The following is a 26,847-nucleotide window of genomic DNA, read 5'->3' on the forward strand; positions in this document are numbered from 1 at the left end:
TATAAATTATAATTTAATAAACATAATTCTGTCTCTCTCCACTCACACAGCCTGTTTGCTATTTTAGAAACAGATAATTAAGAAAGGGGCTGTGGTGTCTTTGAGACTGGCGGCTCTCCCCTGGGCTGGAGCTTGAACTTAATAGAGCAGAAATCTAGAGAGAACCTCTGAGCAGGCCAACAGGAGACAGCAGTGGTACCTTCAGTGGCTGTGGCAAGGTTGCTGCAAAGAACTCCATGACATGAGTGCACACAGGAGGTCACCCCTTCAACAGCCAAGTTGAGTCAGCCCCTCAGAGAACCGCAAAAGGTGCTCAGCACTGCTCAGACCCCAGGCTGTGGGTCACTGAGCTGCCTTATCTTTGTTCACTCAGTGCATTTCTTTTTTATCATTATTATTTTGTTTTTTTGAGATGGAGTTTCGCTCTTGTTGCAGTGAGCGTGATCTCAGCTCCCTGCAACCTCCGCCTTCCAGGTTCAGGGGATTCTCCTGCCTCAGCCTCCGGAGTAGCTGGGATTACAGGTGTGCGCCACAACGCCTGGCTAATTTTTGTATTTTTAGTAGAGATGGGGTTTCATCATGTGGGCCAGCCTGGTCTTAAACTCCTGACCTCAGGTGATCCACCTGCCTCGGCCTCCCAAAGTGCTGGGATTACAGGCATGAGCCACTGCGCCTGGCCCACTCAGTGCATTTCTCCTCTAAGCGGGGAAATATGGTTTGACCTGCCACCACTGGGTTTAGAATCCTCAGAAGGCAGTTTGCCCCAGGCCCTCACACTCAGGCCTCCTGAGACATGGCTGGCCTTCTCATGCGCAGCCCACACAGGGCTGCTTGGCCCATTGTGTCCTGACCCCAGTCATCTGTGGCTGGAAAGGCAGTTTGTTTTCACTAACAAAACCCCCTGCACTGAGATTGCAGCTTAGACAGGAAAGAACCTGTTGGAGCCTCTTTCCTCAAAAGAACTATGAGTCAGGCTTGTCTGCCCAGCTGTATACTCACAGAGTTGGGGGGGGGGCAAGGAGGGAAAACCACCCTGGAACAGATTCTGGAACCACTGTGGTATATTTCAGCCTCTGGAAACAAAGTCTGGCAACCGAACCACAGAATTCATTATATTGTTAATTACATGCATAAAGAGACAGGAAAACATAACCAAAACATTCTTCATGATGGTAAATATAACAACCATTGAATATGTACGAGATAAAGTAAAATAAATTGCTCAGAGTTTGAAAGTATCAGGCCTGATAGATCCAGTATCAGGCCTGATAGATCCAGTCTCAGATAAAAAGAACTGGCTGCAACAAGAGAGCCCGTCTGACTCTAAGTAATACCATTTCTTGGTTTTCTTGGGGATAGAGCAGAGGAGAATGAAATGCTTGGTTTTGTTTTTTGTTTGTTTGTTTGTTTGTTTCTTCCTTCTTTGTATTGCTTAGCCCATTGACTCTGAATGTCTTCAAATGTGTACAGAGAGTGCCACCTTCTATTCACTCACTGTTTGTGTATTTCAGGTCAGCTGCTTGTTACTTAGCTAGAATCTTTCCCCAAGAATTCTGTGCTAAGTATAGTCACTGAATATAGAATGCAAGTGTGAATACAGGGATATGTGCTTTTACAAAGATGAACAAGATGGAGCTAGAAGAAGCTTAATAGTTGATAAGAACTTTACAGTTTACATATCTGTCCGATTCATCTTTATTCATTCTCTCCCTCATAACAAGTAGCAGTGTTTTCTATGCTGTAGCCCTCTTTATAATATTTGGTAAATATTTTGTGATTTCTGTACACAAACTGTCAGCACAGTAACAAACCTAAATGCTTAAACTTGTATAGTGGTTATGAACTTGTTCTCTCACACCATGAAAACAGAAGTCAGATTGAGTAGTTCCATTCTGTTAGTGAATCAGGAAGTAATATATCAAATACAAAGATTCATCCTGGAACTTTTTTTTTTTTTTTTTAGATGGAGTCTCCCTGTGTCGCCCAGGCTGGAGTACAGTGGCGCGATCTCGGCTCACTGCAAGCTCCTCCTCCTGGGTTCACACCATTCTCCTGCCTCAGCCTCCCGAGCAGCTGGGACTACAGGCGCCCGCCACCACGCCTGGCTAATTTTTTTTTTTGTATTTTTAGTACAGAAGGGGTTTCACTGTGTTAGTCAGGATGGTCTCGATCTCCTGACCTCATGATCCACCCACCTCGGCCTCCCAAAGTGCTGGGATTACAGGCATGAGCCACCGCGCCCGGCCCATCCTGGAACATTTTTAACTCATGAGACATCAACATCAGTTAGTAGTCTTGCAACTGTTATTTTCAAAATGTAAAATAATTATATAGAGATGCTGAAATAATTTTTAATACATGAAAGTATGAAATAATTTTTTCAATGCATGGAAATAAATACAAGAACTTTGTGTTCATAACCTTGTCCTTGTAAGTTTCTGAAATCCTAAGTTAATGACCTTCTAAAGTTTAATGAAACTTGTAGTAAAACACTATAGAGGAAAGGTCCTGTCTGTATATGTTATAACACTCAGTGGAAAAATGGCCATACTCAAGTAAGTTTTTGTTTGTAAAGGCTTCATATGCAGGGGGAGGGTGGATTTCATTCATTCATTCATTCATTCAGAAATATTTCTGAGTGCCTGCCATCAAAGACCTCTCAGCTAGTCAAGGAGATAGACAACTAAGCCAATGTTCACAGCCCATTGAGTAACTGCTACAATGAAAGAGGCATCCGGTGTACTTCGGGGGCACAAAGAAGGAACTCGCTCAGCTTGGAAAGTTCAGAATAAAGATCACCAGAGGAGGTGACCCTGGAGCTGAGTCTTGAGGGCTAGCAGATAGTGGAAAGCAGGGTATTTCGGAAGGAGGAAACTTATTTAAAAGCACAGCTGTGGGATAAATGATATGTTCTTGATGCTGCAAATAGTTCAGAATGGACATAGGGCTAAATAGGTAGATAGGGGTTAGATTACAAAGGACCTTACAACAATGCTAAGGTGTTTGAACTTTACTTTTAAAGCAACAGAGTCACTAAAGCATGTTAAACAAGGTCCTGAGGGATGAACAGAATTAAATTTGTATTTTAGAAAGGTTAAGGAGACTGACAGGAAGTACGGAAAGTCTTTTTGCAAAGACCTTTTTATTCAGTCAGTAACTATGGCCTGGTTACAGGAGACCTACTTATAAATGGGTGAATGGAAATACATGCATGAGAGAATGCACATTCCTTCCCCATGTCCCCAGCGCTGTGTTGGGCAGTTCTTTGGGGACTGCAAGGAGTGGCCTGACAGTGGGCCGGTGATGACCTTCCCAACACATGTAAAGAGTGAGTCACACCTGAAGAAGCAGCTCATATATTAGGACAGTCACCATAGTCCCACAGTTTGACCCGGACTATGCCATATCCCTCTAACCAGAAGAATGGGGACAGAGGACAAGTGGGGCTTTTAGTCTTGGCTGTGATTGGGACAGGCTTGTGGCGGCCATGTGAAAGACAGAAAAGTGGGCCAGGCATGATGGCCCATGCCTGTAATCTCAACACTTCGGGAGGCTGAGGAGGATCACTTGAGCCTGGGAGTTTGAGACCAGCCTAGGCAACATAGTAAGACTCCATCTCTACAAAATAAATAAATAAAATTAGCCGGCATGGTGGCTTGTAGTCCCAACTACTCGGGAGGCTGAGGTGGGAGGATCGTGCCACCGCACTCTAGCCTGGGTGACACAGCAGGACCCTGTCTAAAAAGAAAAAAAATAATAAGACAGAAAAATGACCTTACTGTGCAGAGAAAGAAAGAGAGCCTAGAGGGAAGGAAACTAGGCAGGTTGCCTGCAAATTTATATCTCCCCTTGGGGATGGAAGTTTGTTCCTGGAAGAATGGAAACTGAGAAGAGAAGCTGAGCAAATGAATAAAGTTATCGGTGTTGCTTATATTTTCCATAATATAGTAATAATTTCGTTTTTATTCTCCTTTAGATTTTAGCAAAGTTCACTTAGAAATTCTAGATTGGTTTAGCTGTGGTGAAGAGAGCTGAGGCTGGGCGTGGTGGCTCATGCCTGTAATCCCAGCACTTTGGGAGGCCGAGGCGGGCAGATCACGAGGTCAGAAGATAGAGACCATTCTGACCAACATGGTGAAAACCCGTCTCTACTAAAATACAAAAAGTTAGCTGGACATGGTTGTGCAGGCCTGTAGTCCCAGCTACTCAGGAGGCTGAGGCAGGGGAATCACTTGATCCTGGGAGGTGGAGGTTGCAGTGAGCCGAGATCATGCCACTGCACTCCAGTCTAGCAACAGAGCAAGACTCCGCCTCAAAAAAAAAAAAAAAAAAAAAAAAAAAAAGAAAGCTAAGGAAATTCCTTTCTTGTCTTTTCTTTTTTTCTTTTTTTGTATTTGGGCCAAACTGACAGGTGAACCAAGAGAAACCAGAGTGAGAATATAAGGTAAACTTCAAGGGACACACTTTTAGTTGGATTTACTTGGCCACCTTTCTCTCCTGATTTGGAGATTTGCTTCCCAGGGGTATGATCTGGTCATATTTATATAGCTCTCTATTTTAATGAGACTGATTCCACAGGAGGCTGTTCATGTCAGAACTTGGAGAGCAGAAATACTACTAAAAGAACTCCTAAGTCCTCTAAAAAAGATCACATTCCTGGGATCCAGATTTTGAACACATGTACTGTATATAATCATACTTTAATCTTTTAATCTTCCCCACCCACACACCCAGTAGGCAGAGTACAAAATGAAAAATCAAGCCGTTTCTTTATTAAGCGCATTTACATACTAGGGTTAAGTTCTCTTTACTATCTATTGGTATTACACTTTAACCAGACTAAAACATTGTTAACCTCATCATCATAATTATCAATTAAAATTATTTAAGCATTCACAAAAGACATCCTACTGACATCATGTATCAAATTATCAGTAGAGTTGTCAAATTTTCTGATTATGGCTGTGTTTCCTCTCATGGAAAATTATTAAGACTTTCACAGCATGTATTGATCCATCATTCCCTCTGATTCTATGGATCCATTTATGGGCGAAGTTATAAGATCTCAGCGTAAATTCTTAGCTGTGAATGCTTCTTCAAATCCTGTTCCTTAGTATTGCCAGAATGAGAGATAAAATGCCTTTTCAAATTCTACGTTTTTTTTCTTTTGAGATGGAATCTCGCTCTGTCTCCCAGGCTGGAGTGCAGTGGCTCAATCTCAGTTCACTGCAACCTCTCCCACCCAGGTTCAAGCAATCCTCCTGCCTCAGCCTCCCAAGTAGCTGAGATTACAGGCATCCATCACCACGCCCAGCTAATTTTTGTACTTTTGGTAGAGGTGGGGTTTCACCGTGTTGCCCAGGCTGGTCTTAAGCTCCTGACCTCAAGTGATCCACCCACCTGGGCCTCCCAAAATGATGGGATTACCCGCATGAGCCACCGCTTCCGGCCAAATTCTACTTTTAAATAAGGTAAATGTGAGCTGTGTTTTAGACCTTATTAATACATCTAAGTCATATGATTCAGTTATAAGATAAATTGCACGAAAGCTGTTTGGCCACTACAAAAGGAATACGAGCTATCTCTCCTATTTGGATTCATTAATTCATTCAAAAAATGTTTGTTGATTACCTACTATATGACAGACGTGGTGAATAATAGAGATTTAAAAGTAACAAAGCAAAGCTCTGCTCTCATGAAGTTTACATTCCAGTGGGAGCACAGAGATAAATAAACAGATGTATATGTCAGGTGGTGCTCAGTGCTGAGAAGTGAGGAGTTGGGGGGCGGGTTACAGGTTTACATGGATAGTCAGGAAAAGTGACATGATGGAGGAGGGAGTTAGCTGTGAGAACAGCTAAGAGCCTGCTAGACAGAGGAACATGTGAAGGCTGCATGGGCAAGCACTTGGCCTGTTGGCAGAAGAGGAAGGAATCCAGTGTCTGGGAGTAGCGTGAGAGCCCATGGAGGCAGCCAGATCACAGGTGATGTTTTATGTAATTGTTTTTACTGGGCTGATGGAGCAAATGAGCTGAAAATACATATCAGTAAATAAAATAAGTTTCAGGATAGAACAAACAATATATTTCACCAGGAAAAAAAAAAGATCATGTATGGGAATGCCTATTTCTTTCTCTCTTTCTTCTTCTTATTATTATTTTTTAGATGGAGTCTCGCTCTGTCACCAGGCTGGAGTGCAATGGCACAATCTTGGCTCACCGCAGTCTCCACCTCCCTGGTTCAACTGATTCCCCTGCCTCAGCCTCCCGAGTAGCTGGGGTTACAGGCACGTGCCACCATAACCAGCTAATTTTTATATTTTTAGTAGAGACGGGGTTTCACCATGTTGGCCAGAATGGTCTCGGATCTCCTGACCTCGTGATCCACCTGCCTTGGCCTCCCAAAGTGCTGGGATTACAGGCATTAGTCACCACGCCTGGCCGGGAATGCCTGTTTCTTAAATCAGGAATTTTTACTGCAATTGTAATCTGATTAGATTGCAATGCTTTTCTAGTCTTTCTCATTATAAACCTGAAAGAAAAATGCTGAACTAAAAATCCAAAACTGAACAAGTAACTATGAGCAGGGAAGGAAAAAAAAACAACTATGAGAAGAATGTCATTTGCGGTTAATGTACACAAAGGTAAACACTGAAAAATCCAATAAGGGCTGAAACGTAGTACCAAATTCCAAAAATTCAAGCAGTGGGTTTGTTTACACAATTGTCTTTTGTGTTTAAAAACAAAGTTACTGAGGTCATTTTTATCTATGGGCATAGGTGTCATTGCATAGGAGGTGGAGGGTGTCTGTTCCACATAGCTCCGATAAAAAATGTATCCTGTACTTTGTGGTTGGAACCCTCCTTGGGAGAGTTTGTCATGTATCTTCTTCCTGACTGTAACAATCTTAAATTGTCCCATCCGCTTCCCTTTGAACTAGCTGTCCATGTGAGTACTTCATTCTTTTACATCATATTGTTTTTTCCTAACCACTTCCCCAAGTGGAAGTGCACAAAACATCCCTAAATAGATCTCCCAGCCACCCCAGGCTACCACAATTTGGTTATGTTATTTGATTATCAGTCTTCTAGACCACTTGCTTTGCTTGCATTGGGTTTTTATTATGGAGACAAACTGAAGAGCTCCTGAACAAATGTCATTTGGCGGGGAATGACCACATTCAACCATCACGGACGGAGAGCATACAGCTAACTCAGAGTAACAAACACTAATCTACGAATAATGAACATAGGCATTATTTTAAGAACCAAAAGAAAGCACGTGGGCATTTGGTTTACACATCACTCAGAGACAAAGTAAGGAAATCCCTCCCTTCCTAATGCATCATGAGCTACGGGGGGCAGGGACCATAGCTGTTTTGCTCAAACCTGATGATGAATTAATATGTAAAGTACTTTAGTGTTTTCATAAGGCGCCAAATAAATTGTTATTCTCACAACCTAGCATATAGGAGTTCAATGTTGGGTAGAGGAATGAATAAAGAACCTACTTTTTCTGATTCTTATTATTCCACCACTGGAAAACAATGATTATGGTCACAGTGCTGAGGATCATAATTGCGATGCCACAAACCCACCACCTAGAGCACAATAATTATCAGATTATTGCAAGGGGAATGGTTACTGAGGCTGGAGAAGGGAGGCGAGTCTTAGTGAGTTCCCTCTAAGCTCTGAGACAACAGAGGCCGCCTCTCTCACGGCCTTCCAGCCCTGCAGAGGGACCTCTTGCTAACTTCCACCCCCAGGAATTCCCCTAACCCCAGTTTCAAGGGGCGGGGAACAACCAGAATCTTTGTCAAGTCCTCTACGCCACGCCCCCTCCTCGCCAGAGCCCCGCCCAGCCTGACGTCCCCTTCCCCCACTAGCTCGTCTTGCCACAGACGCTCCCCTTCCCCCACCCCCTTCCCCGGCTCGGGCAGTCCCCACACCGCGCAGGAGAGCAAAGAAACCCCCGGCGGGGCAGTGGCGGCCGCGGCCTCTCGGGGCGCGCGACCCGGCGAGGGGGCGGGGCCTGGCGGGAGGGGGCGGGGCGGGCAGCCGATTGCGCCGCGCCGGGACTGACGGGCTAACCGGTCCCCTACCCCCACCTACTCGCCCGCCCCCTCCGGGGCCACCCGGGAACTCTGACCCCCCGGCCTGGCGCCGCCTGACGGAGCGGGAGTGGCTCGCTCCGGGCCGGCCGGCGCCGGGGGTGAGGCTGCCCGGACGGGTCTAGGGGCGCGCGAGGGGCCGAGCATCCCACTCAGCTCGCCGGCCCCGGCCCCCGCCTCCCCCGCTCCTGCCGCCTGGCCGCCCCGGCCCGCCGTGACCCACGGCCGCCTCCGGAGCCCGACGCGGTAAGTGCGACTTCCTTCTCGGCGTCGGGAAGGGGGCCGCCTCGGGCAGGGCCCGCTCCCCGCCCCCACGCGACTCTCACGCCCCGCTGCGGCCGCCCCGAGCGCGCGGGGCGCGAAGACGCTGCCCCTCCCGGAGGCGGCTGCGAGGCCCTCGGGTCCGGAGGGGCTGGGTCGGGCGGGGGCCTCCGCACACCGCGCCCGGGGCTCGAACCCCGGCCCGGCCTCCCCGCTGCGCACCCCCGAGCACCGGAGCCGGCGCCCGGGCCGCCCTGGAGTTGTGGAAAGTTGTGGACGTGGTGCTGGTGGCCGGCAGTGAGGAGCGGACTGCGGTGCACACGTTGCTGCTTTCCCGGACTGTCCCTGCCAATAAAACAAACTGGAAACCATTTCGGATTTTTTTTTTCTCTCCTTAGTACTTGCAGGCAATTTTGACCTAAGTTTTTAAGCTTTTCTTTTAAATAATAGCCTCGCCCCCGGAGTGTGGAGAATAAGACGGGGACTTCATTTTCCCGAGACCCGGCGTGCCGGGTGAAACTTTTGCATTTAGGCATTTATTTCAGTGCATGCTCTGGGATCAGAAGCTGGCGGAAAAAGTTTGCTGTCAGAGAGTAAAGCATTACTGTCGTTTTTTATCGCTTCATTTCATTTTCAAAAATATTCTTTAGTAGTCGACAAATTCACAGAATTCAAAAGGTACAAAAGGGGCAGACAGGCTCACCCCCCCCCCCCCCCCCCGCACCCTCCCAATATTCTGTTTCTGGTGTCTTCTTCCAGAGGTTAGATGTGCGGATGCCCCTCCTGCTTGCTTTGAAAAATGGAGCTGCTGTTATGTGCCTGGCATCTGCTGGTGCTAAATAAATGTTGATTCTCCTTCCTGTTAGGAAACAGTTTAATAACTCTTTTTGGTTATTAGACCTCTGGCGGCAAAAAACCAATCATGACTTTTTTTTTTTTTCTGGTTTTCAGCATTTACAGATTTGACTGTATTGTGAATGTGTATGTCCTATTGGCTTGTTATGACTTATGTGAATACCTTTACACAAAGATGAATACACTGACGTTGTTGGGTAATTGGGCAGGGAGGGCAGAATCAACATGAAATTGTAAGATGCAATATGTACAATATATAGTTCCAGAAACTATATATTTGAAGCAATCTAGCGACCATGTAGTACCATAGGATAAAACAAACTAAATGGGAAAATTGAGGTAGAGCAGGAAAAGAAGAACACAAAGTCAAGAAAAAAGATAATACCAAGTTCCTATTTAAAAGATCCTGTACTAGAGATGAGTCACAGTTTGGGCCTTGGGCTTCCTGGGAGCTAGGTAAAAAGAGAAAAAGGAACAACATAAGTTTCAGCCTGTTTTGTCTGGGCGCGGTGACTCACGCTTGTGATTCCAGCACTTTGGGAAGCCGTGGCGAGCGGATCGCTTGAGTTCAGGGGTTCAAGACCAGCCTGGGCAACATAGTGAGACCCCTGCTTGAAAAGATAAAATAAAATAACAAAGTTTCATTTTGTTTCTAATTCCAAGATTAGAAACAAACCAGTTCTGCCCTAACCAAGGCGTTTTCCAGTAATGAGGCCTGAGAGGCGTATTTTCCTCATGGGCCCTAATGAAAAAAGGAGATATGGGATGCAGTTGACAATATCTTTAAAACGCCCCTAAGGAAAATAGTGAATTTTGCACGACAGTGTTTTTCAATACAGGAGAGTGATAAAACTGTTAACAATAAGTTTTCTGAAGGAGTGGAGTCACTTGACCCATTTATAACATTTAGAATGATCTAGAACAGTATTTCCCAAACTGTGTTCTAAGGAATGAGAAAATATTTCCTTTCTTGCAACAAGATTCTGAGCTCAAGTAAGTTTGAGATAACTAGATTAGAAAATTGGCTTTACTACAGAATTTCTTGGAGATTTACTATACTAATGTTCAAGTTGCTGTTTTAAAGCGGGATGTATTTTGTAATATTTTCCAAATCTATATGACTATGTAACACAAATTGAGGACCACTGAACCTAGAAAAATAGATGAATTAGCTGGGCACGGTGGCTCACGCCTGTAATCCCAGCACTTTGGGAGGCCAAGGTAGGTGGATCACTTGAGGTCAGGAGTTCAAGACCACCCTGGCCAACACGGTTAAACCCCGTCTCTACTAAAAATACAAAAATTAGCCGGGAGTGGTGGCACGTACCTGTAGTCCCAGCTACTAAGGAGGCTGAAGGAGGAGAATCGCTTGAACCTGAGAGGTGGAGGTTGCAGTGAGCTGAGATGGTGCCACTGCACTCCAGCCTGGGCAACAGAGTGAGACTCCATCTCAAAAAATAAAAATAAAAAAAGACGAGTTATCTATTCTTCAGGCAGTTCTTCATTAGTATTTCTTACAACTGAGGTTTAATGAGAATTGGAAAGCAAAGAGTTGAAGTTAGCCAATTTGTTAAGGACCAAAGTGAAGATAATCTAAAAGTCGGGATTTTAACATACTGTATAGCAAAGGAGAACACTACTTTCCCCCGAATTCTTTCACATTTCTTCATTGTTCTGCAAGTTGCCTGTTGAAGGACCTCTAGGGCACCTTCTTCTGTGCTTCGGGGTACTTAGTGTCTATGAATTAGACTAGGCATAGGCAAGTTGAAGTCCTTGAGGAATGACTTTATTCTTGGATGTAAATATGGGATTGACATTTTTTATCACAAACACTATTTGTACTGTTAATTTACTATCAAATCATAAGCATTCCATAGCTATGAGAAACCTAAGAGAACACAGTACAGAGTGGAAAGAGCGAAGATTTGAAGCCAGAAAGTCTGGGATTGTGTCACTGCTGTATGTACAGGGTTGTTTCCATCAGGTTGATGAACCTCCCTGAATCGATTTCCTTATTTGTAAAATTAGAATGATGAGAGCACATAAATTCATTTATGGAATAAATGTTGAGAATCTACTGGGTACTGGGTAGTAGAAAAACAGCTTTAAGAGAACAAATGAAATAATGTATCAAGAATCCTTCACTGTCTAAATTTATTCCATTCCTGAGTGCAGGTGGCAAGAGCATGGAAGGCAAGGAATTGCACCTATCCAAATGTATTTGGTTCCAGAGTTCGAGATGGCAAGCACAGAGAGTTGAGAGAATGAGGTGTTGGTCCAAAAATTTATCAGAATCCATTCGGTTCTTGTGTTCGGGTGATGAGTTTGGATAATGAGGGGCACTTCCATTCCAAAGTATTCTCTAAATGATAGTGCTATACAAAATGATACCATTCTGAAAATAGAGGGCCAGAGCTGTTCATTGCTTCACTCCATTTATGAGAAAGGGGTTTGCTGAGTATACCAGGCAGGATAGATTATGCTGTGGTAACAAAAGAACTCTCACATCCTATTGACTTTAAACAGCAAAGATTTTTTTCTGTTATACTACGTGCTGAAGCAGGTCAGCAAGAGAACTCCATTACAAATGGTCAGTCTCAGGCTGTTGGAGGCTGTATCTCAACACATGCTTCCGCAGTTGTTAGGACAGGGAAAAGGATTTGGTGATTTTTACATTGGCTTTTTTTTTTTTTTTTTTTTTTTTTTGGAGATGAAGTTTCACTCTTGTTGCCCAGGCTGGAGTTCAATGGCATGATCTCAGCTCACTGCAACTTCTGCCTTCCAATTTCAAGTGATTCTCCTGCCTCAGCCTCCCGAGTAGGTGGGATTACAGGCGCCCACCACCATGCCTGGCTAATTTTTGTATTTGTAGTAGAGATGGGGTTTCATCATGTTGACCAGCCTGATCTCCAACTCCTGACCTCATGATCCACCTGCCTCAGCCTCCCAAAGTGCTGGGATTACAGGCGTGAACCACCGCGCCTGGTGTACATTGGCTCTTCAGGGCTTCTGTCTGGAAGTGACACTTAACTTCCACTGCTGTTTCATTGGCCAAAAGTCACTTGACTACACCCAGCTTCAAGGAGATGGGGAAATGCATTTCTACCATGTGCCCAGAAAGAGGAGAACTGGAATAGTCTGTGAACGGTCTTAATGACTACTAAAGAGGCTTCAGAGTCCCATGAGCTAACACAGAATCTAAATAAATCAAAAGCCAAATATGTCAGTACAATATTCTATTTAGAAAATAGAAAACAGCATTTCTTTGTGTATGTGAGTGTGTTTAAACAGAATTATGCTAATGAGAATTATAAAGAACGTCTTTTATTAGTTTGAAATGAAATGCTTTTGAGAACTTCACAATTAAGTTTGTTATTTTGGCCAAATGAATTTCATTCTTTTTAAATTGTATGTCCATTCAATAAACATTTGTTGAATGTGTATAAGGGGCCAGGTGTAGTGGCTCAAGACTGTGCAGTCCCAGCACTTTGGGAGGCCAAGGTGGGAGGATTCTTCAGTCCAGGAGTTTTGAAACCAATCTGGACAACATAGTGAGACCCTATGCCTACAATAAATAAATAAAATTAGCTGGGTGTAGTGGCATGTGCCTCCAGTCCGAGCTTCCTTGGGGGCGGGGGTAGGGAGGTGAGATGATTGATCATTTGTGCTTGGCAGGTCAAGGCTGCAGTGAGCCATGATCAGGCCACTGCACTCCAACCTACGGGACAGCAAGACCTTGTCTCAAAAATAAATAAATAAATAAATATATAAAAGTGTATAAGGCACTGTGTTAGGCCTGTGAGGATAAAAAGATAAATGAGGGTCGGGCATAGTGGCTCACGCTTTTAATTCCAGCACTTTGGTAGGCTCAGGTGGGCGGATCACCTGAGGTCAGGAGTTCGAGACCAGCCTGGCCAACATGGTGAAACCACATCTCTACTAAAATTACAAAAAAAATTAGCTGGGCATCATGGTGCACGCCTGTAATCCCAGCTACTCCGGAGGCTGAGGCAGGAGAATCGCTTGAACCCGGGAAGCAGAGGTTGCGGTAAGCTGACATCACGCCACTGCACTTCATCCTGGGCGACAGAGTGAGACTCCATCTCAAAAATAAATAAATAAGTGGGGAGTTTACAATCACAATAGAAAATAGCTATACTTGAGTTTTCTCTCCCTTTCTCTTTAAGGCATCATTTACAGTATGTAAATGATGTGTATACACACATATATAAAATAGTGAAAAATACTAAATATATAAACTGTTGCACTTTGTTCCTCTCTGCCTTTTTGGACTTAAGGAGTATTTCATGACAAATTAAACAATATTACTTAAATTAGCGTAAGCAAAAGGAATGTTATGTTAGAAAAGGAATATAGTTTGTATCAGAGTCCAAGAGCAAGAAGTACAGCTGGGCCTCAAAGCAACTGGCACCAATAACAGACAGCTAGGAGCTAGGGCTACTTTCTCTCTCTCCAAGTCTATATGATTTCTTGCTAGTGTCTCTCTCTGCACATGTATTTCTTTCTTCTTTTTCTCTATTGATTAATTTTTCTCTATTTTGCTGTTACATGGATGTTTTAATCTAAGAGTTTATGAACTTGAAACTAGAGGCTTTAGCAATTTCAGACAATCTAAAAATTTTTAAGTGCGTTGTCTTTGTGAGCTGTTAACCACCAGACTTAGGAAATAATGCAGTTGACTCTAAGGTATAACAAATTAGTGTAACTGACAACTTTGTAGTAGAGAAAGAGGCAGTTATAATAGCTTTCAATCAAAGAAACCAAGGTGCCATGGAAAGTTCTACACAATTAACATCAGCTTGCAAATTCTAGTGGGACAGGCTGATTATGATAATCAGGATAAGAAGGTATAACTGGATCTGACTTAAGTAACTACGATATTCCCTCCCTGAACACTGGCAAATGCCATCTCCATTGTAATCCTTTCATCCATCCCTTCTTCCTCTCCCAGGGTAAGGATTGACTGAATTGTCTAACTCTTATAAGTCATCTGCTTTGATCCTCATACAGAGCTTCCTGGCTTCTCCTCATGGGTAATAATGCAGGAAGAACGGCACATGTAATATACTACCTAGCTCTGCTCTTTTCTTCCATCCAAACTGGTCTCCTAGACACTCTTTATCTGGACATTTTACATTTTAACATGCTATTATCATATCTCTTCACCAATTTAATCTAATTTTATTCTCAATAAATTCCTATCATTTTCTGTTAGACTCGTGTACGTAGCTTCGCTAGCAGAATTCCCTTGCATTTTCAAACTATGCGATAATCTCCTTTCTTCATGTTTGAATAATATCCATGGCTTCACCTCATCAGTGGCCGAAGAGATTAACTATGGGGAGACGGTATATGTTACCTGAAGAGGATTTCCCAGAAAAAAAAAAAACAAGAATATGAGTAAAAGCTGTGTATGAGATTAGATTCAGATTGTAGACTATCTGGAATGTCATATTAAGACTCTTAGACACTTGTTTCTGTGCAAATGAAGGGGTTTTCTTGGGTTTAACTAAACTTCAAATTCAGAAAGCTTGTTTACTGAGAAGGCTATCAGACAGGAATCATAGTTTGCCAGCAGGGCAGCATCAAATGTTCCTCCTCAGTGGGAGTGATTTTCACAGCAGTCCACACAGGCAGCTCATAGCCATCTGGGCAGCACCTCAGAGGAAGCTCACACTAGGTGGTGCAGGAGCTGCCTTGGCTTAAAAAAAGAAAAAACAAACAAACAAACCAGGTCCCACAGGAGCCAGTGTCTCTTACACAACTCCATAGACTGAGTTTCCAGGGTTCTGTAAAAGCTATGCTAATTAAAAGAGCCATCACAGGGAAGTCAAAGCTATAGCTTCCTTATGAGGTATTTATGGTTCATTTATAGTTCTTGAGTCTTGATGCAAATTTACTAATCACAGGGATCATTTTTACTACAAGTAGTGTTACCTAGTAACAGTTGAGGTACCTAGTTTTACAGATGGCCAGGGAACAGAGCCAAAAGAGTTAACTGAAGCTTAACTCTACTCATACTTGTATTATCTGCAGTGCCTTTCATTAAGAAGTATTCCATAATATTTCTTTTGCTTATTTTGATGTAGTGTGTTTTTACTCTTTTTAAATTTATTATTATTGTTATTATTATTTTTGAGACAGAGACTCGCTCTGTCACCTGGGCTGGAGTGTGGTGGTGTGATCTTGGCTCACTGCAACCTCCGCCTCTCAGGTTCAAGTGATACTCCTGCCTCAGCCTCCCGAGTAGCGGAGATTACAGGTGCCCGCTACCACGCCCAGTTAATTTTTTGTATTTTTACTAGAGATGGGGTTTCACTATTGGCCAGGCTGGTCTTGAACTCCTGACCTCATGATCTGCTCCCCTCAGCCTCCCCAGAGGGCTGCGGATCACAGGTATGAGCCACCACACCTGGCCCATTTACTCTTTTTTATAATGGAGAAAGTGAAATAAGTTGAGAGGAAGGTGAGCCTGGAAAGGCAGGCAAAGACTACTAGATCATTAAAAATCCTGAATTCCATGCTAAAGATCTTAGCTTTTATTTATCTTGTAGCTGATCAAAAACAAACAAAAGTAAATGTTTTAAGTAGAGTGATGTAGTCAAGAATTGCACTTTAGAAGGCTACTTTGGCGATAGCATAGAGAATAAGAGAGGATTTAGACTTGAAGTTGGTTGGTTCATTTCTACTTAATATTTGCCTTTCTTTGGGGAGCTATTTCTCTGATAAGCAGAAAGAAGGAATACTCAAGTCCATGCTCCGCAGGAGTTTAGAATTGCTGGCCTGGTTTCTGCATGGTTCTTTGGAGACGCCTGAATCAGTTTGTCCTAAATTTATTTGTCATCTCCTTCCCCCCATTGGAGTTTGGGAGGACTACTCTGAAGTGCCTCCTAAGAACATTGGATTTAATCTAATGCATGATTAACACTAAGAAATTCTAGCCTCAACTGATCTCCACTAATCTCCATTTGACCACTAACATCCTCATTTTGCTTTTTGCTGAAGTTAAATTACTGAACAGGTTATTGGTGGCTTTTCTTTGGGTCTAGTTTTAGGGCAAGCTAGACAGTTTCTTTAATGGTTAACTGGTTTAATTAACATTTGTAGTGATTAACCATTTCTAATTATGAGCAGTTGAGAAATAGTGCTTCACATTTTCTCCTCTTTATTGCTTTCACTGCCCATTACTACCCTTTCCCTACCTGACTTATGCTGTTCTAACAAAAATATATAATTTACAAAATCTGGATTGGTCCTACAGCAGAATCAAGTTGATCTGTGATTGGCTCATTATGTGATCAGGGAGCCCAGGCAACTTTAATTGATTATACTTGTGTCTGGAGAGTACTGATTGATTACTTTTCAAAAAAAAATTTTTTTAATCTCCATCACCATAAAGCTACGTGAAAGACAGAAACACTTCTGGATTTGGTTGAAGTCAGTAAAAGACAAATTTGTGGTTATCCAGATTGTTACTTTTTATGGCACATAAGATAATTGGGTGTCTCAGCACATGCCAACTGTAATGGATCAGGCAAGAATTTAGCAGTGGTTTTCCATCATTTTTTAAATGATATTACAGTTTTCATCCTTGTGCACAGCAAATATGTACTTAACATTGACAAAAATCTAAGGAGTGGATAGCAAGGGAACCTTGTGTTTTACCAGTCATCAAGCTGAAGGACTGTTTTCAAAAGTAACGATTTTGTAATATCATAGTAGTATCAGCTGTAATAACTTTTACAGGTGAGCTTAAAATAAAGGCTATATAATATTAATTTAGCTGAGTTTTAAAATGTCCCTTGCTTTACTACCAGGTATCAGTACTGATAGGTAGTTGTGGAATAAGACGATTCTTTTGATGTTACTGTGGGCCAGTACTTTGTAAGAAACAGCAGCAGCAATTGGGAGGGAGCTAAGTAGGGAGAAATCTGTGAGGCACTTGTACTTGGTGAATAAATGTCATTTTGGCATTTAACTGCAGTTACGATGAACTTAATTTAAGTTTCTTCTTATTTAAGAAATCATGTGTTCCTTAAGTATTCTGTTCCCCCTCCCCGCTGCCTTTTGTGCCTTACTTGCTTTTAGTTTGGTCAGATATTATCCGCAAAGAATTTATCTGCTCTGCTACTCTCTACTAGACATCTAACCTTGTCCAAGTCAACTATACTCTCAATCTACTTCCTCATTTGCACAACTACTCTACCTGCCTCACAAGGTATTTTTGAGTAGCGAATGAGAATACTTCTTGCTTTGAAAGCAAGAAGCAGTGTGGTGTATTCGAAAGTATATGGTTTTTAGGGTCCATCCTGGACCCTGCCACTCACCAGATATAGGTATTAAGTCAGGTTAATTAATCTCACTTCAGTATCTTCATCTATAAGGAGTGGTGGGCTGGGGGCAGGAATGACCCCTGTTGGACAGAGTTTTTCTGACAACAAAATACCCCAGTCAGTGTAAAGTATTTTATATATTATTGTGCTCATTTGGGCACTTAAGAGATAGTAGCTGCTGCTATAAATCCTGACCATTACTCAATACTTATATGTGCCATTTACTTAATCCTATTACTGAAGAGAGAACTGAAGACAAAGGAGGTGAAGTGATTTGCCCAAATTATACAGCCAGCTGGTGAGTGGCTTAGCTGTTGACTCAGGCTCTTTCTGCTGTGTCACTTAGGCTACCATTAATAAGTGATAATGTGGGAAAATAACAGCAGAAGCGCTCTCCACCAACTGCTTCTGAACTGACTGACAGCTCTAACCTGATGCACACTCTTCTGCTGTAAAATGTACTTACTGATACCATGGGCCAGCTGAACACTCATGGGTAAGCAGGCAGCTCCATAGCTGACCTGTACATCTCTGCTTACTCGTTGAATTGAGTACTTACCAGAAGTTGGTTCTGTTTATTCACAAACCTGTTTTTAACAGTTATACTTGTTATAGTAATTATAAAACATTAGTAAACATGTAAATTGATGAAAGTGTAAAGAAAAGAGAATTCTTCCTATGAAAATTAAGTTGAATGCTTTGGGATGCCTCTATATAAATGAGTTACTTTAAAAATTCTATCAAATTGGATAAAGGCTGGATAATTGTAAGAGACTAGGGAAAAAGTCATCAAGGTCTAAAGCAGGGCCTGTCAAAGGCCATCAACCAGCTACCTGGTCTTCAGACTACTAGGGGTCCTCAAGGATATAAGGAGTGCACATTAGAATATTAATTAACTACATTAGGCAAACTAATGCACACTGGTTCAGCAAATGTTTTGTTTTCATGGTGAGACTTTCTCCTTGAAGAAAGCGATACATTAATTTACAATCTGGCACAAGTTTTTCCTGTGGTGGACAGACCACTGGTCTAATGGATTCTGTATTCATATTATTTCAGAAGTGCTTTTAAGTTCTGTTTCCATTTATAGAAACCATAAGTGGAAATCATAGATGATGGATCATTGTGGGTACAGCTTATGCAAGAAAAAGGACCCAAACTCAGTAGGAGACCCCTATCAAATATATGGCATTAACCCTATATGAAAAGATTTACAAATGAATGTGCATGTATATGTTCAAGTTAAAATAACATCTTTAAAGGAATGTATTTATTATTTTTATGATTATTGACTTTTTTCTTTAGTGGACCATCTATAGGTTTCATCTGAAAAGGGGGCTTTCACTGTACTCAGAGTTCCAGGTTGACTGGAAATAAATCTTTGACCTCTGCAGCTGTCTAAGCTTGCCTTGCTATATCTTAGCTTATTGTATGCATTCTGTGTGTATCTTCGTCATGCTGTATTATAATTTTTAAATTTAATGTCAGTTCCTGCATTGTACGTGATATGGTAAAGGGACATAGTTTAGTTTAAAGGTTAAAGTTTACTCCATTTACTTTTTTTGCCTCGATTTTTTTCATCTTGATCTTCCCTCGTATACTTATAGGTATATATTACAGTGATTTATTTAGGATACACAAAGAAATAAAATCCCTATATTACATGGCTTTTACCATGAAGTCATCTTCAGTTTTCAGCATATATCAAAGTTCTTGACTGCTTAGTTTTCAGTCTACCATGTGGTTTGTAGAGCCAGATCTCTTGATATAATACAACTGAATTTAAATTGTGTGTGTATATGTGTATGTGTGTCAATCTTGCCCTGTTGTCCGAGCAACCGTGCAATGGCACAGTCTTGGTTCACTGCAGCCTCCACTTCCCAGGTTCAAGTGATCCTCCTGCCTCAACCTCCTGAATAGCTGGAACTACACTGCATCCGACTAATTTTTGTATTTTTGTAGAGATGGGGTTTCACCATGTTGGCCAGGCTGGTCTCGAATTCCTGACCTCAAGTGATCCACCCTCAGGGGTGCTGGGATTATAGGCATGAGCCACTGCACCCGGCCTGAATTTAAATTTGACATTTTAAAATTGTCATTTACCAATTAAATTAGAAGTATTTCCCAGTTGTTTTTAACAAAGTGAAAGATTTAACATGATGCTAGAAATCTTAGTTTTGAATTTCAAACTATAAGTTTTTTTTATTACAGAAGAAATTTTGGTGCCATGTGTTTGTGGTATCGAGTGAATGAATAGAATACAAAGATAACCAAAGATAACCAGTGTTAACCCAGGGCTCACTTGTTCACACTTTAAATTTCCAGTTTCTTAAATAGATTAATTTTTGGCTCTAGACTCCTATCCTAGCTGTTTGATTGCTTAATATATAATTAAAACCAAACATGTCTAAAGCCACACTCAATCCTCCTGAAACAATATCCTTACCTCCTTACTTATGTTAATTTTAGTGTTCTTCTTCCAGTCACTCAAATTTGAAAATGCTGTCATCTTTGACTTTTTCCTCTCCATTTGCCACAGCCATCCTGTAAGGTCTCTGTAAAATCTTCAACTTCTACCGCCCTTTCAGATCTTGTTGCTTCCAGTCAAGTTTGAGCTGTGCCTCTCACATGGTAGAGTTTTCTAACTTGTTTATGAGGTATCTTCCCTTGTAAATCCATTTTTCACCATTGCCAAATTAATCTTCAGATATTATCTGTAAATCCTCACCTCAAAAACCTCAACTTCAACCAAATAAAGGACATACTTACCTCTTCTTAATTCAGTAAGAGTTTCATTCAAGACCCTCTGTTCCTGGATTTTAAAATCTTTCAAGTCAAGAGCTGTGCCATTAATTTATTCATTTTTTAAAATTTAAAGTCAGAAATTATTTAAATACCATGCACTGTACAGGTTGTTAGGGATATAGTGGTCCCTGTCCTGATTGATTTTTGTGGTCTATTTCCTTATCTTTGCATTCTGTTCTGCTTACAGAACAAAAGATTTGTTGCATTTACAGAAATACAGGATATTTTTTACATTTTTAATGTTTGCTTTTTATGAGAATGGAGAAGCAGTACAGAATATCTGGTATATTTCTAGAATTAAAGTCAAGGTTAGTAAAAGTAGATCTCAAATCTTTTAGGGTAAATAACTGAAATTTTCCATCATACATTTTTAAGTGTTAGGGAATTTACATGTTGGTAGAATTATACTAATATTCAAATATTTTAAATCAAATTCTAATAGACCTAATTTGACAAAGTTTAAAAAGTATCCCAGAATTATTAAACTTTGGAGGGTGCTTCAAAATCATGCAATGCAACTTACTCTTTTTATAACTGAGGAAAAACAGAGGTGAGAGCTGCTGGGTTAGTATGGTAAAATTCTTGATTTTTTTAATGCAGTGTATATCACACACTTAAAACTTTAGAAATAGATTTATTAAAATTGATGAGCCATAAATACTGTTATCTAAAAAACTCTATGTGAAGAGAGATTGATGTAATTATGATTACTAATATAAACTAGTTACCAAATAGCCATGATTTAAGTTGAGTGAAGACATAGCTTTAAAAGCCACACTGTTGAAGTGAGCTCACCTTCAGTCTATCTTAATGACATTTCAGTGTTTCTATTGTAATACTGAATAGTGTCATCTTTTAAATTCACAGACAAGATTTGAGCAGTTTTGAAACAGAAGTTGCACATGGGTCCTTTAATTACATTCTGAAAAATGTATTCATAATTGACACATATTATCTATTTTAAATAATACGTGAGCTTTTGTATCTCAAGTTTAACCTGAAATAAAGCAAGGTTATAAAATTAGAGGTATAGAATATAATTTTGTAATTAGTTTGAAGAAAGTGTGTCCATTTGAAAAGACATCTGTTTAGCCATTGGATTTCAAGTGATAGAATTTTATGCCTTAAGAATGAATAGAAAAAAGAAATTCTTAGAATAACATTGTGATTTTTCTCCTAAGTTGAAAAAATACCATACGATTTTGTCAGCCAGGCACCATGGCTGTAATCCTAGGACTTTAGGGGGCCATGGCGGGTGGATCACTTGAGCTCAGGAATTCGAGACCAGCCTGGTCAACATGGCAAAACCCTGGCTCTACAAAAATTAGCCAGATGTGGTGGTGCATGCCTGTAGTCCCAGTTACCTGGGAGGCTGAGATGGAAGGACCACCTGAGCTCGGGAGGTTGTGGATGCAGTGAGCTGAGATCAAGCTACTGCACTCTAGCCTGTGTGACAAGAGTGATACCCTGTCTCAAAAAATATATATATATTTTGTCACCAAGGTAAATGTGTCTGTAATTTTAAAATTAGATTCTTAATTTATTTTATAATTTAAAAAATAGACAGTATAAGTGTATACTTTTATTATTGCTCTTATAATTGTTGGATTTTATTATAGCTCTTATAATTGTTGAATAATTTATGTATTCATTAGAGAAATATTTATTGAGCACCTACTGTCTCCTAGGTACTATTCTAAGTGTTGGGATTACAGTGATAACCAAAACAAAGCCCCACTTAAGCTTACTTTGTAGTGAGGATAAAGACAATAAGCAAATAAACATCTAATATGCCAAGTGGTGGTAACTGCTATGAAAAAAATTAGGAGGGTCAGCGGGCTTGTGAATGATGAGTCTAATTTACAGAGAGTAGTCAGTGAAGACCATTTTGATAATTTAACAATGTAATGATTTTTAATACGTATTGATCTTTTATAAATAATTTTCCTGGGAAATACTTGTCATCAGAGCTGGATAAATTTTGGGGCAAAACAATTTTATACTGTTGGTGAAAGTTGTCGGAACAGGAGAAAAAGTGTTATTTAAGTAAATGCTGAATTTCATGCCATAAAGGCATTAATGTTTAAGCTTACTTCATATTTTTATAAAGAAAATATCAGAAATATAAGAACTACAGATCAAGAAGATAAAGATTGATAACTTAATAGAAAAAAAATGAGGCCTAAATAGCCACTTCATGGAGGATATCCAAATAACCAATAAACATGAAGAGTTACTCAGCCACATTAATAATGAAGAAAATGTAAAGGAAAACCAAATGGGATACCATTACACACCTGTCAGAATGACCAAAATTAAAAAGACAATATGGCCAGGCACGGTGGCTCACGCCTGTAATCTCAGCATTTTGGGAGGCCGAGGTGGGCCGCTCACTTGAGATCAGGAGTTTGAGACTAGCCTGGCCAATATGGTGAAACCCCATCTCTACTAAAAAAAACAAAAATTAGCCAGGCTTGGTGGTGCACGCATGTAATCCCAGCTACTCAGGAGGCTCAGGCAGGAGAATTGCTTGAACCTGGGAGACGGAGGTTGCAGTGAGCCGAGATCACCCCACTGCACTCCAGAAACCCTGTCTCTAAAACATAAAAAATTAGCTGGACATGGTGGTGTGTGCCTGTAGTCCCAACTACTCAGGAGGCTGAGGCATAAGAATTGTGTGCACCCGGGAGATGGAGCCTGTAGTGAGCCAAGATCACACCACTGTACTCTTGCCTGGGTGACAGAGTTAGATTCTGTCTTAAAATAAAACAAAATAAAATGCACATACCTTCAACCCAGCAAGTCCACTCCTGGCAATAAATTCTGTAGATATAAAAGCCTCACAAGGATGTTTCTTTCAACATTATTTTAATGGCAAAAACCCAAAAACCTGAAATCAACCTGAATGCCCATTAGCAGGGAGATAGTTTAATAAATTGGTTTTTTTACAGTAATGAAATATCATGTAACTCTTAAAAAGATTATTAATTTATATTTCCATGTATATATAAAATTAGGTGAGAAGAGCAAAATGCTAAAAGATGAATACAATATGATCTCTCTTATAACAATAGCAAATCTCTTATATATGTGTATATAAGTTTGTCCATGATTTATAAACATGGAGAGAGGTGTGAAAGGCTATATGTACCAAGCTTGGCGTCAGCAATGATTACCATGGGAATGAGTGGAGGAGGATTGGCAAAATAAAGGTATCATTTTTCATTGCCAGATGTTTGCTGTCTCTGGCCCCTGCACACTCAATGCCTATAGCACTCTGGTCATTCCAACAACTAAAAATCTACCACCACCACCACCACCTATTTTCCAGAAGCCTTTAGGAGCAGGTTGATGCTTCCCTTGTTGAGAACCAGCTACTTAGAGTAACTGAAGTGTTTACAAAGATGATAGTGCCTGAGCTAAACGTTGAAGGATGAAGTGTGTTTTTTAAACCAGAGTTTCTTTGGGAGGCAGTGTTATAAAAGAGGGAACACCATAACGTAGACTGCCTTGACCAATGAAGTGGTGTGTCTATGTTGGAAAATGGTTAGAAATAAAGTTGGATAGCTAGAGTGAAGTTAGAAGGATGTTGATCAGAAGGAGTCTGACAAAGGTGAGAGGAGAGGGGAAAGTGTCATTTCACTCTCTAATGCGTCCTGCACAGTACCGCCAAGTTAATTTTCTAAAACATTGTCCTGTTCAACAGTCCATTCAATAATGTCTTTGCTGCATGCTCAAGGCATTTTATCTCATCGTATTCATCTAACTTTATCTCTTACTACACCTTAAAATTAATTTGGTATGGCTGGCTGATCAAACTGATTATTTCCCACTTCTTCCTTGTAGATATGCCCACTTCATGCTTTTATTAGAATCTTTTTCTATAGAAATCTATCATTCTACCTAAACAACGTTTTACTGTTCTTAGCAGCCTTCTCCCTAATGAAACTGGCCCATACCACTCCATTGCCATCCTGATATCTCCTTTCTTTCTTACAGTTTGTATGGTTTTTCCCGTATTATTTAGCATGAAATCGTACTTGGCTTTTTATGCTTCTCATTCTTGTTTCTCTGAATAATTTGTATTCTCTTAAAGAGTTGTGTGAGGTTAAGATAGACACCTCACAATATTTTTGTAAGCCTCCAAAGTAGTTTTTGTTTTTGTTTTTTGGTCAGCTTAGATAGGCATTGCCTTTTGTATGGAATTAGTTGATAAAGGAGTAAATACTGAGCACCCTGAAAACTCAAATTCTGCATTGATAGATCACACTTTAATATTGCAGCATTTTAATGTTTCTTATTTTACCTTATCAAATATTTTGTATTTGGTTCAATAGCTAGATTTAATTATTTTGGGGGTTAGGAACCAAGATATATATATCTCTGTGTCCCTGACAATGCCTAGTAGATTGCATTGTTCACAATAACTACTCAGTATTTTTGAGTTTATTTGTATTTGCTTTATCAATTTGCCTTAACTGTAACCATGTTCAAACCATTGTTTGTTTTGCTAACAACAGAGGGCACCATTAGGGCACTTGTACACCCAATAGTCCTATCCCAGTCCCTGGTAGCTTTTTTGAGCCGCACTTTTCCTTTTCCTAAGTAATGTCATAGAAATTTGGATGTTATACTAACTGGCAGTGGCCCATTTCTACTTATAGAGAAATCCTGGCCTCAGTTTATTTGAAAAAGAGTATTTGTTACATTTTGATCCTTTGTAGTTTTCAAACTTTTTATTCTCCTCATTATTCTTTATCCGAGTGAAATCTTACCCAGGATCTTACTGTATTAATTAGATCCATTTGTTTTCTGAAGGGAGAAGATAGAGGTGAAGGCAATAGTCTGGAGCCCCACCTTTGTACTCCCCTTTCCTCCTCATTCCCCATCCAAAGAGCACACCTGGAAAATCACCATAACTCATCTAATTTTACAAATGCTTTTTTAAAAACTTGTTTTGTGGTATTTCACTTAGGGACTTAGTTTAGAAATAGAAACATTTTAGTTTTAAAGTGATTATTTTTAAGTACAAAGGGAAATGCTATAGAGTACATTTATTGTTTCAGCAATGAAAGAGTTAATATACTAAGCAGCAGAGACTGAGATACTGCAACGGGGATAGTGTTTTCTGTCTCTGTCATTTGTGGTTTAAGAAAAAGGGGGTGGTGTTCTGCATTTGAAAGGACTTTAATGAATGCTGTCAGTGTTTGTGAGACCTAATGGTCAGTATGGGAAAGGAGAGCTGGGAAAGTGGTCTAGCTGCTTCAGGATAGGTGGATGAGAGTTTGCTCTGATTGAACGGAATGTTCCACCGTGTTTCATCTTTATTCATTATCCTTTGTTCTTTAAAATCTGATATATTGGCATAAAAGTAATTGTAGATATATATATATGAATGTGATTTATTTTCCTTTACATCTTTTTGTTGTGTACAGCAGGGCATATACTTCTCTTGTCTTGGTTGGATGCACAAATCTGTGTGCAGTGCTTTTTGCCCGTTGCCTAGACGATCACTTGGTTTCTCTGAGGATGTCTGGTTCTCGTAAAGAGTTTGATGTGAAACAGATTTTGAAAATCAGATGGAGGTGGTTTGGTCATCAAGCATCATCTCCTAATTCTACAGTTGACAGCCAGCAGGGAGAATTTTGGAACCGAGGACAGACTGGAGCAAACGGTGGGAGAAAGTTTTTAGATCCATGTAGCCTACAATTGCCTTTGGCTTCAATTGGTTACCGAAGGTCCAGCCAACTGGATTTTCAGAATTCACCTTCTTGGCCAATGGCATCCACCTCTGAAGTCCCTGCATTTGAGTTTACAGCAGAAGATTGTGGCGGTGCACATTGGCTGGATAGACCAGAAGTGGATGATGGCACTAGTGAAGAAGAAAATGAATCTGATTCCAGTTCATGCAGGTTGATTATCTTCTTACTGTTAGAAAAGGGGTGTGGGGGTATGGCTCTATAATGTTTTTAAATAATTTAGTATTTATTATTTAAAATCTGATTATATATGTACATCTGCATACATATATATAATATCTTGGTATGAACATGTGATACTTCTGCTAGGGTTTTTTTAATGTTCTAATATTCTGTAAAATTACAAAGACAACAAATAGCATTCATTTTGAAATATCTTGTGTTCTATATATAGATCTGGCTCAGCTTTGAAAATAATATATAGTAGCAATTTCATGTATCATTGCCTGTGGTTTGCTTCATTCATTAACCTTCTATATTCATATCAAAACTATAGAAGATATTTCTATAGTGTGAAATTTTATGTGACATTTTAGTTTATAACAGATGATAGAGTCATTTTTTAATTTAATGAAAAGGAAAGGTTTTACAAAGAGATGCACATTATAGTTACCAATTTTTTGACACAATTGTAGTTGTCAATAATATTTTTCTTATGGTTATTTCTCTTTGTCCTGTCTGTGTTACAGCTCTCCAGACTAATA

At 40.5% G+C, this 26,847-nt stretch overlaps 1 protein-coding gene across 4 annotated transcripts in view; it reads left to right on the forward strand.

The window, feature by feature from the left end:
- The first annotated feature begins 7,964 nt into the window (after positions 1 to 7,964).
- Positions 7,965 to 26,847, forward strand: part of KLHL5 (kelch like family member 5) — a 77,792-nt gene continuing 58,909 nt past the window's right edge. Inside the window, exons 1-2 of one of the 4 annotated variants that reach the window (XM_031010326.3) lie at positions 7,965 to 8,355; positions 25,820 to 26,296. In XM_031010326.3, the coding sequence (XP_030866186.2) occupies positions 25,914 to 26,296 (383 nt within the window). In that variant the 5' untranslated portion in view covers positions 7,965 to 8,355; positions 25,820 to 25,913. The remainder of the gene's footprint in view (positions 8,356 to 25,819; positions 26,297 to 26,847) is intronic. The other 3 variants (XM_055384804.2, XM_055384805.2, XM_031010327.3) reach the window with 3 other exon arrangements.

Source organism: Gorilla gorilla, chromosome 3, assembly GCF_029281585.2.
Source record: "Gorilla gorilla gorilla isolate KB3781 chromosome 3, NHGRI_mGorGor1-v2.1_pri, whole genome shotgun sequence".
Classification (NCBI taxonomy): Eukaryota; Metazoa; Chordata; class Mammalia; order Primates; family Hominidae; genus Gorilla; species Gorilla gorilla.